This window comes from Pundamilia nyererei, unplaced genomic scaffold (assembly GCF_000239375.1).
Source record: "Pundamilia nyererei isolate P.nyererei 1_Seehausen unplaced genomic scaffold, PunNye1.0 scaffold00093, whole genome shotgun sequence".
Lineage (NCBI taxonomy): Eukaryota > Metazoa > Chordata > Actinopteri > Cichliformes > Cichlidae > Pundamilia > Pundamilia nyererei.
In genome coordinates this window covers 560,596-575,788 of record NW_005187494.1, presented here as the reverse complement: position 1 = coordinate 575,788, position 15,193 = coordinate 560,596, and the positions used below count along the sequence as shown (strand labels likewise).

At 43.5% G+C, this 15,193-nt stretch overlaps 1 protein-coding gene across 1 annotated transcript in view; it reads left to right on the top strand.

Annotated features, from left to right (window-relative positions):
- nedd9 (neural precursor cell expressed, developmentally down-regulated 9) overlaps positions 1–11,875 on the top strand; it is a 34,895-nt gene extending 23,020 nt beyond the window's left edge. Inside the window, exons 3-7 of the mRNA XM_005739718.1 lie at positions 4,463–4,561; positions 6,674–6,811; positions 8,573–9,748; positions 9,897–9,986; positions 10,964–11,875. Coding sequence (XP_005739775.1) covers positions 4,463–4,561; positions 6,674–6,811; positions 8,573–9,748; positions 9,897–9,986; positions 10,964–11,509 — 2,049 coding nt within the window. The 3' untranslated portion in view covers positions 11,510–11,875. The remainder of the gene's footprint in view (positions 1–4,462; positions 4,562–6,673; positions 6,812–8,572; positions 9,749–9,896; positions 9,987–10,963) is intronic.
- Positions 11,876–15,193: the final 3,318 nt, after the last annotated feature.

Here is a 15,193-nt window from a genome sequence, read left to right as displayed (position 1 = left end):
ATACAGAGTAATTCATTGCCCATCAGTACATAAAACCTGAGAGAGTATATAACAAGCCCATGAGGTAGTTGTTGATGCTATGACAAGACCTCTCAAATGACCCTGAAGTAAAGCTTTAAAGGTCTACCTTCCAAAATCTGATCCTGCCAGCAGGCTAAGTAAACAGGGTCCTGCTGAAAGAGACATGAGTCACTCGCCACAACGCGTAGGAGTGTTAACAAGCCATCTATTTGCCTCCTCTTGCCGCTCGTTTAAGTCGCCGATGTTGCCCTTCATCGTCCATGAAGGCATCCTGAGCTCCCCTCACCTGAGTGGGAACAAATGTTTGCTCAGCGCCCTCCCTCCTTTTGGCTCGGCTGTTCGTGATGTCATCGTTCTCTGAAAGGCCACGCACCGCCGTCATGCAAGCGACAACCTCGTTGGATGTGGTAAATATTTGCCCGGCGGCAATTATAGCCGCGCCAAGTGTCCTCAGAGCAACAGCCTGCTGGGTAAACAGAAGGGAAATAAATGAGCAGTGTGCATCTGGCAGAGGCTGAAAGAAGCCACTGATGGGCGCTCAGAGCGATGACATGTACCTGTAGAAAAGGTCACCGAGGTCTTCAGCGGACACCTCGCTGTCATCTGCATGTGACAGCTGGGTCCAGGCTTCCCTTAAACCCAGAGGGAAGGTAGCCCGGCTGAGTGACCTTTTAAACAAGCAGGAGGCTGGCTTGTTATCTCCTGAGTCTGGTTGCTCTGAGAGATTTAATATGCCTACTGCTTTTCACATTTCAGCACATTTTCACTGGGCAGAAAATAGAAAATATGAAAAGGCATTAAAGCTGCTCTCAAGCCGGGCCAATAGAAAGACAATAAATCAGATAAACCAGATGAATCTTTTTAACCGATGCTACTGCGCTCCACTAAGCTCTCGTCTTTCATTGTCTGAATAGTCACGAGTCCCCAAAACCATTCAGCTGTCGTCTCTAAAAGTAATAATAAAACTATTTATATGTAGCGTGTGTTTAAACTAAGCTTTTAAAAACTCTCAGTACAATAAACTAATGAATAACCTCAGACATTTTATTAGCTGAAGGTTTGCCTGTTTTCAGTGTCGTCTTCCTGCCTTTCGATGGCATTCTTCTCTCCCCATTGGAGAGAACAATCTAACTCTCGTCCTCCACCTTCCCTGTCCTGATGTGTTTTTATTAACCTAACAATAACACTGGAGGTAGCCAACGATAACCACATCGTTATATGTCAAAAGAGCACAACTTCACTAGCCCTCCAAACAGTTTTTTGTCTTATTTAGTATCCAAAGTTACATTTTAGATTTTTAGAAATAGGCAGGTCTTTAGGTTTCTTTAGTATTAAAGTACACTGTAAAAAAAACAGGAACCCGTATTGGCTAAGTAGGCTGACATTTAATAATACCAAGGTTTAAGATGAACAAAAGAGCCCACAAAACAAAAACAAAGTGTTAAATTAACAGTAACCCTTTTCCTGCTGGCAGTATTGCTAGTTTTTGAGAGTAATAAGGGGCCCAGATTTGAAAACTTCAGATCTAAGTCATGCAGTAACAAATGGTTTACATCACTTGACTGTGTATGCTTTTAAGCAGATAAAACCTTAAAAATAATCAGTCCAGAGTAAGGAGAGCCAGAAGCAGCTGTTTATTCCTCTTCTGGTTTATTTCAGAGAGTATTTAAAGCCTGCAGTATACGTTTTCAGCTCTGACCCCAAAGGCCTCGCCGGGATGATGTCTGCTGTGGCGCGAGTGCCAACAGTGAACACCTTAAATCACCACGGGCTTGTTCAGATTGGACTCATAAGAACCATATGGACTACTGTTAGTCAGATGAATGGCATTCCTTTCCATACTAGGCAACTCTTTTTCCGTTCCCCTCTCTTTCCCTTTCTTCCACTTGAGTTACCTTTTTTCATAAATCTCTTTTACAAACCAGTTCCTCTGGAGCACTAATCCCATTCTGAGGTTACGTCTCCTACTGCTCATGCTCCGATAAATGTCTCAGGACGAGAGATGCTATTAGGTTATTGTGCTATAAAGTGACTCATGAGTGGATGCAGGGACTGAGGTCTTTCATGTCCCTGGGGACTCGGCCCTTTGCCAGGGAGCCGTGCGTATGGTTCCTATTTTCGAGCCCTGCTAATGAACCCTGTTTGTTCCAGTGTAGCGATAGCGTTGCGCGGGGGCAAAAGAGGAGTACTGGGCTCAGGGAAGGACATTCCCAGCATTCCTCCGTCTGTCTGACGCATCAAGGAGGTCGGCTGCTCTGCTGCTTTTAGGAGATGTGAATCAGCCTGAGGGTTTGAGAACGGGGGGATTAGGAGGTGTGAAGGAGCTGATTGCCTCTGACGGGAAAAGAGGAGGAAAAATGTGTTAAATAATTAACAGGGTTAAAAATGTCAAGGGCGTAGGTGAGGCCCGCAGCATGTGTTTGTATTTTGTTTCGGTTTTTTTTCCCAAGCAGTAATCGTGCCATTATTCCTAAGCCTGTCTACACCGCAGTGTAAAATATTTTAAAGGTGTATTAAATCCTACAGCACCAAATGCTTCAGTTTAAGAGTGTTGTTCATCAATACCAGTGACCCGGTGATTACTTCACCAGAGATTTCTGGATTTAGAAACTCACAGTCCTGCCAGCACTACGATAAAATTCCTTCTCCAATGCCATTTCGGCTATAAAACCATCTTCCATTCAGATGAAGTCCTTGCTAAAAACTCTCCCAAAGCACTGCTGAAGGTTGACCTATTTTTATTGCTTGACTGAATCACATTAGTTTTATGTTTTATTTAGTTTTTATTAGTTGAGCTCTAGTATTGTGGGATATGTGTTTTTTCCAAGTGAGCAGAGATATAACGATCTCTCATGTGTCAGTTGGTCTTGCTTCCATTGCCTAATTCTTCTGGTATAAGTAACTGTTACAGTGAAATGAAAAGCTTATATTACAACAACAAGTTGTTTGTGCAGCAACCTCCACTGCCTCCAGTACTAACCAGTCAAAATACATTTTTCCCTAGATAGCAGTGTTTACCAACCAGTCTCTATGGCCGGCGTTAATTCAAGCAACAAAAAAATCTAACTTCTATGGTTTGGTTTGTACATTTTTAATGGGACAAATTGCATTTCTCACTGTTTATATGAGCCAAAAATCAGTTTCATATGTTTAATAATTTTGTTTCCCCTCCTACAGTTTTTAAATAAGTAGCTATTTCAGGGTAACATTAGCTAGCGTTACTCTTTCATGTTATGTATCTCTATGAAAACTAAAGCAAAAAGTTGAAATCTTAACAAACAAAAAATAAACCCTTTTATAATGAAGTGTTGTGTCAAGACTTTCTTTTACGGTATTTTGAAGTAGCTTTAGGCTAAGGCTACTTACCGTAACTTTAGTGCCCCTAAAAACCTTTCCTTAGTATTTAATTTTGTTTTTAGTATTGTAAACTGAACAGCATGCTTCATGGGAATAAAAAGGGAAGTTTATGGATGAGAAACACAGCCTTGCTGAGTTTATTATATTCAAATACTTCTTGTTACATTTTTTTGATGTGGCATGAGTAAGCTAATTCAGGCTAATAAAAGCTAATATTAGCTGCTGGGGTTTTTTTTTCATAATCAGTAGTTTAACTTTAAGCTTTTAAAGAAAAACTATACAACAAAGGTACAAATAATAAAGCAGTTTCTCAATGTTTAGATAACCCATTGATCTGTTTAGTAGTTGCCTGTTTTACGTTAGTCCTCATTAGCAACCTTATCTGGTTTAGCTAGTACTGCAGGCTTATGTTAACTGTGTTTTTCAAGCTGTTTTTTAGGCCTGACTATTTCGGCTTCTAAACAAAGACACCGCTGTTTTAAAATTAGAAAGCTACATGATCAAACGTAGCCATTCGCAACTTCTTAAAATATATGACCTTAGTTGCTGTTATGGTATATTTCAGCACTTTTGTAACCATGTTAGGATTTTAATAAGGGAAACTGACTGAATTGGCTGTCATGTCATTTTACAATGGTGTAAAATCTATGTCACCTTTTTGTCTTTAGAAATCTGTTTTGGGCAGTTTGGGCAGTTTGCTGCTATTCTATAGACAATGGAAAATGGCCCCCAGTCATTTTCAATCCAGAGATACATCCGTGCCTGCAATGCTTTCAAAACAGCTGCCTAAGGAGATTTTTGCAGGGTTGTGTTTATAGCTTCATTCCCTGGGTCCTTTGTAAACAGCCTGGCACAGGGAGGATGTTGTTAGAAAATATCTGCCTTGACTGTAATCACTTACTATCCCTGGGTCATTCAGGGACTAGAAATGGAAAACAGGAAAAACAAATAAAAGTCGGCACACATGCATGTACAGACGCTTGAGAGTTGGGTGGCAGCAGGGCTGCTAGGTTGTGAGTCACAGCATTTGTCCTCTTACCCTGGACGACAACTGATTGTTTGTCTTCCTGCTGTTTTCGGACAGGTGGTGACCCCAACCAGAGTGGGACAGACCTACACTTACAGCCCAGGACAGCATAACCAGCAGGACCTCTATGACGTCCCACCCATCAGATCACAAGGGGTAGGTTCCTCATGCACCATAACACCAGGATCTTTTTTTTTTTTTAGCAACCAAAGAAGCTTTGATATAATCTGCCAAACAGTGAACCCAATAATACAGTGCACTCTATGACTTAGAATAAAGGAATTTGTTTAAAATTAACCAATATAGGTTCCTAAAACTCCTTAAAATTATTGTTTTTCAAAACCAAAAAAAACCATTAAACCCATTAATTTCCAGTAATGAGGTCATTTTCTAGTAATAGCTGTGAGGCATACGTTAAGGTTACAAGCTGTACTAAAAACACAGCTTGAAGTGTTTTTCCCCTCTCTTTTTTTCTAATCTTTGGTCTGTATGATGTCAGAGAGAGAGAATGTTATGGTTATCTCTGGTACCGAAACCACACCCACCTTCTGTTTGCAAATGTGGGTGGAGCTAAAGCTGCTGGTTTCAAAAAGAGGATGACCTGAGGGGCTGAGCCAAAGTACAGATAAAGTTATGAACAAGGATTATTTTGAACTGTGGCTCATGCAAAGCTACACTAGGAAACGCCAAGCATAAAAATAAGCTGGATAAATATCTTTAACACTATATTGCATGCATCTGAGAATGTACAAATATAATCTTTAGTTTACCTACACATTGATATCAATCGAATCTGTTAGCATGTTTTCACTGCATATCAAGCATCTTCGTTTTAAAAACAAGCCATCCAGGTGAGCTTTTGATGCAGCACACAGTGCCTGGGCAAATGCATTTCATTTCTCAAAACAAGAAAGCCAATTCTCTGATCTGCATCGTGCTATTCTGCCTACCACATTTCCTGTTCTGTGCAGAGATGAGAGAGGATTCTTCACACTTCATTTTCTCTCATGCTGTTGAAACCTGCAGTGCGGCAGTAGTGTTTGCACATTTTGAGAACTGTACTGTATTGTTTTAAAATGCTCAAATAGATATTTTTAGAATTACAGACGAGGTACAGTGTGAAAACAACTCGAGTTGCTTACAGAGCTGGAGTTACAGGAAGTCATCACCTGATTGTGCAGTTAGCCTCAATTTCACATTGCTTTGTAGTGAGTTTCAGCTTTGGTCTCTGTTCTCACCGTTTTCATAAACTCTTACCGCTCTTTAAGTTTTGTTCTCAGCCAAAACAGCCTTCTGTTTTTAGCCAAAAACCCACTGAAAAGTACTTCAAAACAGCTGACAGACAGGTGGAAACTAGCAAAATATGGAAGTGGAGCATTTAGCATCTGAAGGGCAGCTGGTGGAGACCAAAAATGGAGCAAAAAGAGAAAATACTGTGCAAAGAAAAACTCCAATCAGTGACCGTGTTGCTCTATAACTATTCACCATATCAAACGGACTTATCGTGCATTTTTTCCTGTCATATATACAAACTTTGTTGTGATGCTGGATGCTGACACTAAACGCAGCCGGAGATTCAAATAATGAGGCCAGCGTACGTACAAGTCAGAAAAGAAGCCCAGGCTTCAGCTGTCAGTGAGAACAGTTGTAACTAATGTGACCACCTCAGGCCAGCCAATCAAAAGCAAGTTGGCCTTACAGCCACCTTTGTGGTAAAGAACTCTCACTTTAGATAGGAGCGCTGCACCGAGGCACCTGTGCAAATAGAAATATGAAGCTTTTAACTTAGCAGTGACTTATTGTCACCTTTCACTGAGCACTAAATTTGATTTTATTTACTTTGTGTCACATTTGCTTCTTCATACATGTTCATATATATTTATTTTAATGCTTCCTAACTATTACAATCAAACTTCACTGAGTATTACCCCCAACTCTCCCTCAGCCTGGTTCAGGCGAAGTTTCTTCCTGTTAAAAGGAAGTTTTTCCTTCCCACTGTTGCCAACTATATAAAAAAAAAATGTAATGACTTTAGGGGCAATTTGGCGAGTAGTATTTTCCTCCGAGCCAATTTGGCACGTGGACTTGAGAAGTCTGCGATTGAACTGCGACCTTCTGATTACTAGACATCCCACATACGGCCAAACAGAAACTAATAGTGTGCTACAAAATCAGATCAAGTCAGCTACAGTCAAATAATATGAAGACCAAACTTTGTGTGATTGTTTTTCTGAAACACGTAGTGATCATTTCACTTCCCTCTTTCAGGTGTACGATATTCCACCTGGTCAGATGTTCCCTGGTCAGCAAGGCGGAGCCAGAAACCAAGGAGTCTATGATGTTCCCCCATCACCAATGGACCCTAGGTCACAAGGCATCTATGACATCCCTCCAACCTCTCAAGGGGTAAGAGAAACTTCCAGAAGCAAAATGAAAGGGCACATCAGTCAGCCACTCCATTTGTTTAAGCCACATGAAGCTGAATTAACGAGGCTGCGTATGTCCGGAAAATTTTATTTTTATGTTTATTGATACAGCTCCTAGAATTTCTCTTAATTGACTATATTAAATGAATAATACGTCAAATATCATATTTATTGCATTCCTGCGGCCAGTTTAAATGAAAGCCTCGCCTGCCAGGAGAGTTTAACCAAAACGGCTCCGTGTTTAAACTTGCCAGCAGGGGAAAAAAACAAAAAATCAAGGACAAGGACATAACTCTTCTTTTGCCAGACCCTCTAAGATTTCACCAGAGCTGACCAGGCAGCGCGCCACCAGTTTGTTTGTAATAACCTGAAATATGCTGGGACCTGTTATTTGCGTCGTTCCTAATTACAGTTTGGGCAGGCCTGTCTAGCTGTAAAGAGTGCGTTTGGAGGCTGATGGAAATCAGTTTTATTGCCCCCGTTGCGCTCCCATCGTGCTCCGTGCCATGTACGTCAGCGCACACTCTGCTGCGTCGAGCCCGAGGGAGGGTGAAAGCTTCGTTGCATTAGAGGAAGGAATCAAGAGGCTGAAAGTTTGAGGTTTCAAATATAGTATCTCCCCAAGCCAGAAGGTCTTTCACTTCCTCAATCTCTAACTGCAGGACTGCTGTGCAAACACACTGCATCCAGTAAAAACCCACTGAGGTGCATTTACAGTCCAAATTCTGTGTTTAGCACATTTTTTGAATGTCATAAACTCGAGTCTCCCGGGGGGAGGGGATTAAAAGAAAACGATCTCCTCTGCAGGAATCCAGGTTTCTAACTGCTAATCTTATGATGGTCGTGAATTTAAAACATGTCACTTTTCTGGTGAGTTCTTAACGAGCTGTGTTTTAGGAAGGGGAGCCTTCTTTGTCGATGACTTTCCAATCCCCGAAGACTAGTCGGCCCGAATGCGGGACCGAGCGCACATTTTAGTGCTGTGCCTTTAAACGGGACCTCAGAAGAGGCCAAAGCTGAACATTGTAATGTCATGTTAGGAAACCAGTACCGCAGCAGTGATAGTTCCTCACTTTGTTATGAGACTGCATGCACATGCAAAGAGTCAGTCAGTCAGTTTATGACTGTTTCTGTCAACTGTAGAGGCAAATGTTTGCTCACTCGTTGTGTGCTGCACTCTTTCACATTAAGTGGACTAAATGCGTCCAAGCCTTTAGTTTAGAAGAATTTGTTATATCCACATCTGGCTAAGCAGTCGTGTGCACACTCCAGCTCCAAGAATGCCTCAGAGGCCCCTTATTTTCAGAGCCCACGGTCGATGCTTCACAAAGCACGATTGATCCTAGTGCGATATAAGTGTTTACATTTTCAAGTTGAGAAAGCGTGACAGCACCTCTCAGGTGCGGATGGCGCGACGTGACTGCAGAAGGAGTGCAGAGGAGGTGTTTGTGTGCAGGAGGCGGAAAAAAAATGAGTCATATCGCAGGTGTTTCCACATCTGTTTAGGAGGGTAGCAGCAAGAGAGTGGGATGCACAGTTCTAATAGTGCAAATAAATGAATGTCTGAGATATGAAATGCTCTGTAGAGGTGCAGCAGAGCATTTTGTATGATGACGGGGATTTCACAACAAGGAAAAAAATAGTCCTGTGAGGCCACTGGTTAGGTGAAAGCTCCACTGTTTGATAATAATATACATGTTAACAAAAATAATAACAGTCTGATTACTGTCCTTGCCCACAGGTCTACTCAGTGCCTCCCTGCAGGACCAACTCTGCCCAGCAGGAGGGGAACTACGACTTCCCGCAGCCCCTCAAGAGCAAACAGGAAGGCATCTACGACGTACCCCCACCTGTCCTCGCCAAGCCCGCCCAGAGCTCGCAGTCACATTACGACTTCCCACCGAACGTGGAGCCTCCGGCTCATCAGCCGCACCTGAACACCAACGGCAATGAAGGCATTTACGATGTGCCACCGCCTGCCTTTCATTCAGGGGCGGGGTCTCGCAACGACGTGTACGACATCCCGCGGGTCATGCAGACCTCCCAGCACAGAAGCTCGCCCGCCGACAGAGACGGCAGCAAAGGCATCTACGACATCCCCGCTCAGGATGCTCGCGCAGTAGCGGACGTGACGGACGGCGTGAACCGCTTGTCGTTCTCCAGCACGGGCAGCACGCGCAGTAGCATGTCCACCTCCTCGTCCTCCACTGGCTCCAGCTCTGAGGGCCGCCTCGCTCTGGATGTGGACACCGCCATCCAGAAGCTGTACCGCCTTCAGCAAGCAGTGGACAGCTCAGTCGGGAATTTGCATTCAATGGCAGCTTCCCCTCACTGGAGGACTTTTCCTTTCATGGAACGCCACGCCAACGACGTCCGCACAGTTCTGGACAGAGTCCGGGCCGGTCTGGGAGACTTCATTGTGTTTGGCAGAGGTGCCGCGGTGAACGCTACGTCTCTGTCAGACAACAGTCTGCACAGTAAGCTTCGAAGGCAGCTGGGACGCCTGGAGGACTCACAGCAGATCCTTCTGCAGATCTACCAAGCTCTGGAAAACTGCAGCTGGGCGCTTAACACCCTGGCCTCGTCTGGAAGGCACCACAACAAGACCGACGACCTGGACCGCTTCGTCATGGTCTCCAGGACTGTTCCCGACGACGCCAAGCAGCTGGCCTCCACGATAGGCAGCAGCGCCGAGCTGCTGTTCAGGCGGACGCATGTGGACGGATCTTTCTCTGTGGGCAGCACGCCTGACGAGAACGTGATCCACCCGCTCACCTCCCCCTCGTCGGACAACGACAACAACGGGGGCCAGACCAAACCTTTCCCCGTGCCCTCGAACCCAGACAAGGACAACATGAACAATAGCGAGAAGTGCGTGAAAAGCTGGATGGAGGACTACGATTATGTACATTTGCAGGTAAACAATTAAATCCACAGTTAGTCGAGTTATTTACTTTAAGTGACTTTACCCAACAGATAAGAATTTATGTGTCGTGTATCAAAGATCAGACCTACGTGAGTCTGGTTTCTCACCCTGTTTAAAACATTTTTTTACCTCCCTTCAGGGCAAAGAAGACTTTGAACGGCAGCAGAAGGAGCTGTTGGAGAAAGAAAACATAATCAAGCAGAGTCAAGTTCAGCTGGGTCAGGAACAGGTGAGGCTTTGTGTTTGTTTGGGCCTCACAGGTGGAGCGCACACTGTGCGGGGGAGTCAAATACCTCACAGTCTTAAACAAAACAGATGATAACACTGAGCGATTAGGGGCCCTTCGAGGTTCTTACGAAGGCCTCTGCAGACCTCGGCGCTCAGATCTGATTCTAGCATCATTCTCTCGATGGAGGCCAGCGTCAGATTACAAGGTGGAGCGGTCACGGCCCTGAAGTGACCCACATGTGCAAAAATATATAAAACAAATGCTGCCGTACAAATGTAAACATGGAGTCTAGAGTTTTAGGTTTATTTTATTTATCTCGTGGTGCTATTTTCATACGAAGGCGTTTGTGGATGTGGAGTTGCAGCCAGCAGTGGTGGGATTGTTGGTGTGAAACTGATTTCTTCTACATTTTTAGGATGAAATGTAAAGGGTGGCTGTTTCATTTTGGTCATTTAATTTCTAATTTCTTCGAAGTAACAGCGTTTTCCAGTAAATTTAACATTAAACATTTTCTCAGAGACTCAGTTTGATACTTTTAAGACAGCAAAAGTTTGCTGTTAAAAAGGAGAAAAGCCATAAAATGCTTTGCAAAAAGGAAAGTGTTTTTATGTTGATTTTTCTGCTTAAATTTACATATTTATAAAACGCAATTTGGCCTTGTGACCCTGAACTGGAGGATAAGTGGTTAAGAAAATGGATAAGCCAAATGGGAAACATGTTTGCTTTGAAATGAAATGAACAATCAGTGTGCAATCAAAGCTTAGACACGCGTCCTTCCTCCAAAACGTGTTTATACTTCCCTCTGTCAGGTTAATAAAGGGAACTCTGTTGATCTTTTTCTGCCCCCATTTTTAATCTGTGGGTTAAACCTGATGTTTTTTTAAATGTTCACTTCAAATATTTTCCATTATAAATAATTATGTGTATTTAAAGCTAAACCTTTGCCCTTTGACCTCACATCTGTACTGCTTCTACAGATCAATCAGTTCAAGAAGCTGGAGCAGGAAGTGAGCAAACCCGTGGAGAACGACATCACGCAGTGGATTTCACACCAACACTCGGCGCCGCCCTCAGACTCCTCGTCCTCCTCCACCTCCCTCTCCCCGTCCGCCCACCTGTGCGCTCGGGACCGCCAGCTGCTCAGCTTCTACTCGGAGCAGTGCGAGCAGCACTTCGTCACGCTCCTCAGCGCCGTGGACGCCTTCTTCGGCTGCGTCAGCGCCGGCCAGCCCCCCCGCATCTTCGTGGCACACAGCAAGTTCGTGATCCTCAGCGCCCACAAACTGGTCTTCATCGGGGACACGCTGTCCCGGCAGGCCTCGGTGCCTGAGGTGGCAAACAGGGTGATGAACTCGAGCAACGTGCTGTGCGACCTGTTAAAGACGGTGGTGTGCGCGACTAAAACGGCCGCCCTGAACTACCCGAACACAGCCGCCATCCAGGAGATGGTGGACAGAGTCACCGACCTGTCGCACCACGCTCAGCAGTTTAAAGAACAGTTGCTGCAGATGGCTAATTTGTGATTTTCACCCTCATGGCTCCTGCACATCACTCCGTTTGTACATCTGCCATAAAAATATATATATATATATATTTGCAGTATATGTATGTCGCTCTCCATCTTTAAGCCCGTTTAAGATGTTGTAAATAGTCTGTGTTCTGTAAATATTTGCTCTATTTTTATGTACATTGTTCTATATTATGATATGGACGCATATATAGATGCAGTACTGGTGCCTCTGTAGGAACATGTGGACATTTTTCATAACATTCCCATTGCATATTATGAAGCACCTTATGAGATGTCCTGTTATTTCATTTATAACTGTAGAGTGTCGTTTCTGTGTCTTCCTGCTGGATGTGACAGTTAAAAGTTCCTTGTAAATCAAGTCGGTGTCCGTGTGTGTGTGTCCATGTGTGTGTGTGTGTGGAGCTCTCCACAAAGTAAAGGACTGTTCTTCACCACAGGGGTTTGTCATCCTTATGTCGTCCAAGAAGTGAAGCAGTCAGAGGGTTTGGATGATAAATAGTGATATTTTCTTAAAAATATATATATATATTTTCATGTCAAACATGATATTTGTTGCAAAGATGATAAGATTTGTATGTGAGCATAGAAAAAACTTTCAGGTGTTTACTGTGTCCATGTATTGATCAATAGACACCACTGGCTCCAGTTTTACGCCAAGCTGCTTAAAAATATTACAGTACAATACATCTCATGGTCTCCGTCGGCTGATGGTAATAGATGGTATGCACACATTTAGTTTAAAATTCCTAAGGTCCCGGGAGAGGACGCGGCTCCTGCATCTTTGGGGTTGGCGTGCGGTGTAAAAACCACAGCAAATCAAACATGCGGCGCGACCTGCTGTGGTGACCGCTTGTGAATAAGAAAGCAGCTGAAGGCGGCTTTTTCATTTCAAAGGTCAGAAGTGAAATTTACAACATAAATCCTGTTTGCTGAGCTCCTCTTGGGCTTTCGGCCACATCTCACTGTCTTTCTCAGCTGATTGCTTGATTCAAAGTCTTACAGAGGAATACCAGATAGTTAAGAAACTATCCAGTCACATTCCCCCGAAGACATTCGTGCATAGACATAATTTTACCTGCTCCATATTCCATATAAACAGTTTGTGGATCTGTTGAGCCTTTCCTTACTCTCTGTCACATATGCACTGCTACATTTGTGGAAGTTCATATTAAACATGGTCAGAGTTTGCACAATCCCTGTGAGCCAAAAGCTCCGCCTTCCCACTGATCTAAAAATTTTATACTATTGACTCTATATGACATCTGAAAGAGGGGATATCCCAAATATGGCCATATAATGCACACAAGCACCACCCACCTGCTGTTCAGACCTCCTGCCAGTAGAACTCTGGCTTTAAAGGGGGAGGAGCTTAAACAGTGTCTTTCAGTCAGGATTATTTCTAATTGTGAATTATGCAAAGCTACACTAGTATAGCCCAATACTAGAAAAACAAAACATCCACATTAACTGTCAACTACAGTGTATGTTGACTTTTTCCAAGGCTTTCGGTTGTGTTTCATGGTCTATATCTGCAGCACTGAAGGTCATGTCCTTGTCTAAAGGTGGCCAAAAGTGCCAAAACAACTGCCGGTGCACCTTGGTGTCATGCACCTCTTGATTTTTGTAAGCCAGCAAGCATAGCGGCACTAAGTCTGGCACTAATATCAGCACAAGAGCTCAGACATTCACAGGAGATACGGAGGAAAACTGATTTCTTTGCTTCTGGTTTCAACTGGTTTTACTCCTCATTGAGTGCTGATGCAGAGGTTTTGTCTGAGTGGCGACACATTTCTGCCGTTCTGCAGCAAGCCCAGCTAGTGGTGATGTCATAGGTGGTGTGCAACAACCCTGAAAAAAGGCATTATTGTTGAAACTACTGTTTCAAACTGCCTCTCGTAGTCTTCATCAGACTGATGGGGAGCAAACACTAACAGAAGGATCTTAAGGTGTAGATTAATCATTCCAGGATCTAGACTGAGCGCTTAGATGAAGGGTTCATTCATCCGAAGCGTGACTCAGCGTTTAAGTAATATAAAAATCTCACCTTAGGTTATTGTTCTGGTTGATTTTTTATCCAATCGCATGCTTGTCTCCTCGTTAAGTCATATCTGATCACATTAAACACAGAGCTGAGAGGATTTCATTGAGCAGGACTGGGCAGGTGGAGAAGGAGCCAAACTATTCTTCACTTTGCTTGTAGCACATTAGACGTGACACAAAGAGTAATGAGGGTGAGTAGAGGACAAGACTCTGCTACAGATGTTGTGCGGGCCGTGAGAATCGTCTCTCTGAGCCACCGGCTAATCTGCAGCACATTTCTCTGCTTCAAGGTGCAGTGAAGTGATCAGATAAACGGCAGAGCTGAAAACAGCCTCTGTTTTCTCCTCATCTCCTCTTCGCTGTGTTTCATTATAGTCTGAGTGACTATAACCGCTCCCTGAGGGGTAGCTGCTCTATAGATAGATGGATAGATGGAACTGCGTAACGGCGAGATGTCCGTGAGCACAGCGAGACTCCCGCCTCCCCCTTCAGCTTCCAATCTCAGAATCTCATTAAAAAATCCTCGCTGCTCTCACAGACTGGCACTCACAGGCAATCTCCCTGTTTTTATTATTCACTGCATTCCTCTCTGCGCTCTCCAGGGAGAGGAGAATGACTTTTAAAAAGGTTCCCGTTTTGCAGGCAGGGTGCAATGAGTCTGTCCACAGCAGAGATGTGCTCTCTGTTAATCTGCCCCACAAAGGCAGGGGCTTAAAGTTTTTAGCCAGACTGGAAAAAGAGAAGCTGTTTTAGTCCGACTATTTGAACTTGAAAAATAAATCCATGCTGAAAAGGTCAAAAACATTTCACCTGAAGCACAGCGGTGGCTGTCCTTAGATCCAAAAATATATGACTCTGCAAATCTGAATGTTTGATCATAAATCGTGTAGAAAACTTGATTTTCAAGCTCATGTGCACCCCTGAGCTTTATAACATCTAAAAATATCTGACATACTAAGGTTCAAATGCAAAGTAAAACACAAAATTAGGCAATTATAATTCAGGCCTGAATCCACACACTGAGACAAAAGTCTAAAATAGAAACAAAAGGAAAACAGAGACGCTAACAAATCAAAACTGAAGAAAACCAAGGAATGGACGGAAGCCTACAGGCAAGAGCAACAAGATTATTTGACTGGAAACAAGGGAACGCTCAGGAGTAAATATATCCCAAGCGGACGCAGGAGAGCAGAGAGGGAACGGGTGTGGAAGAAGGCACAGGTGGGACAGACGATTACCAAAGAGAGCCAACAAAGCGAGGAAGTAAAACTCACAGGAACGCACAAAGACCACAATCTAACCTAAGTATTTATACTTGTTGCCTTTACTACTTTAGTAATACCACAAAAGTTAACTATAAACTATTGTTTACCTGCATAAGAAAAGACACTTTATGTCTGTTGATTTATCAATTGTATTTTTATAAAGTGAAATCAATAAACAAGTGAAAGCCAAGTCAGAAACTTGAGCTCTTTATCCTGCTGCCGAAACTGTTCCCCGAGCAGATTTTGCGTCTCATGCCTTCCGGTATCTGTAGTGGCCAGCAGGGGGCGATTCATCTGGTTACAAAAATAAAGAGGTGGTGGCTACATCTATCTTTGATATAAAGTCCATTGTTATTTAGTCATATTTGGAG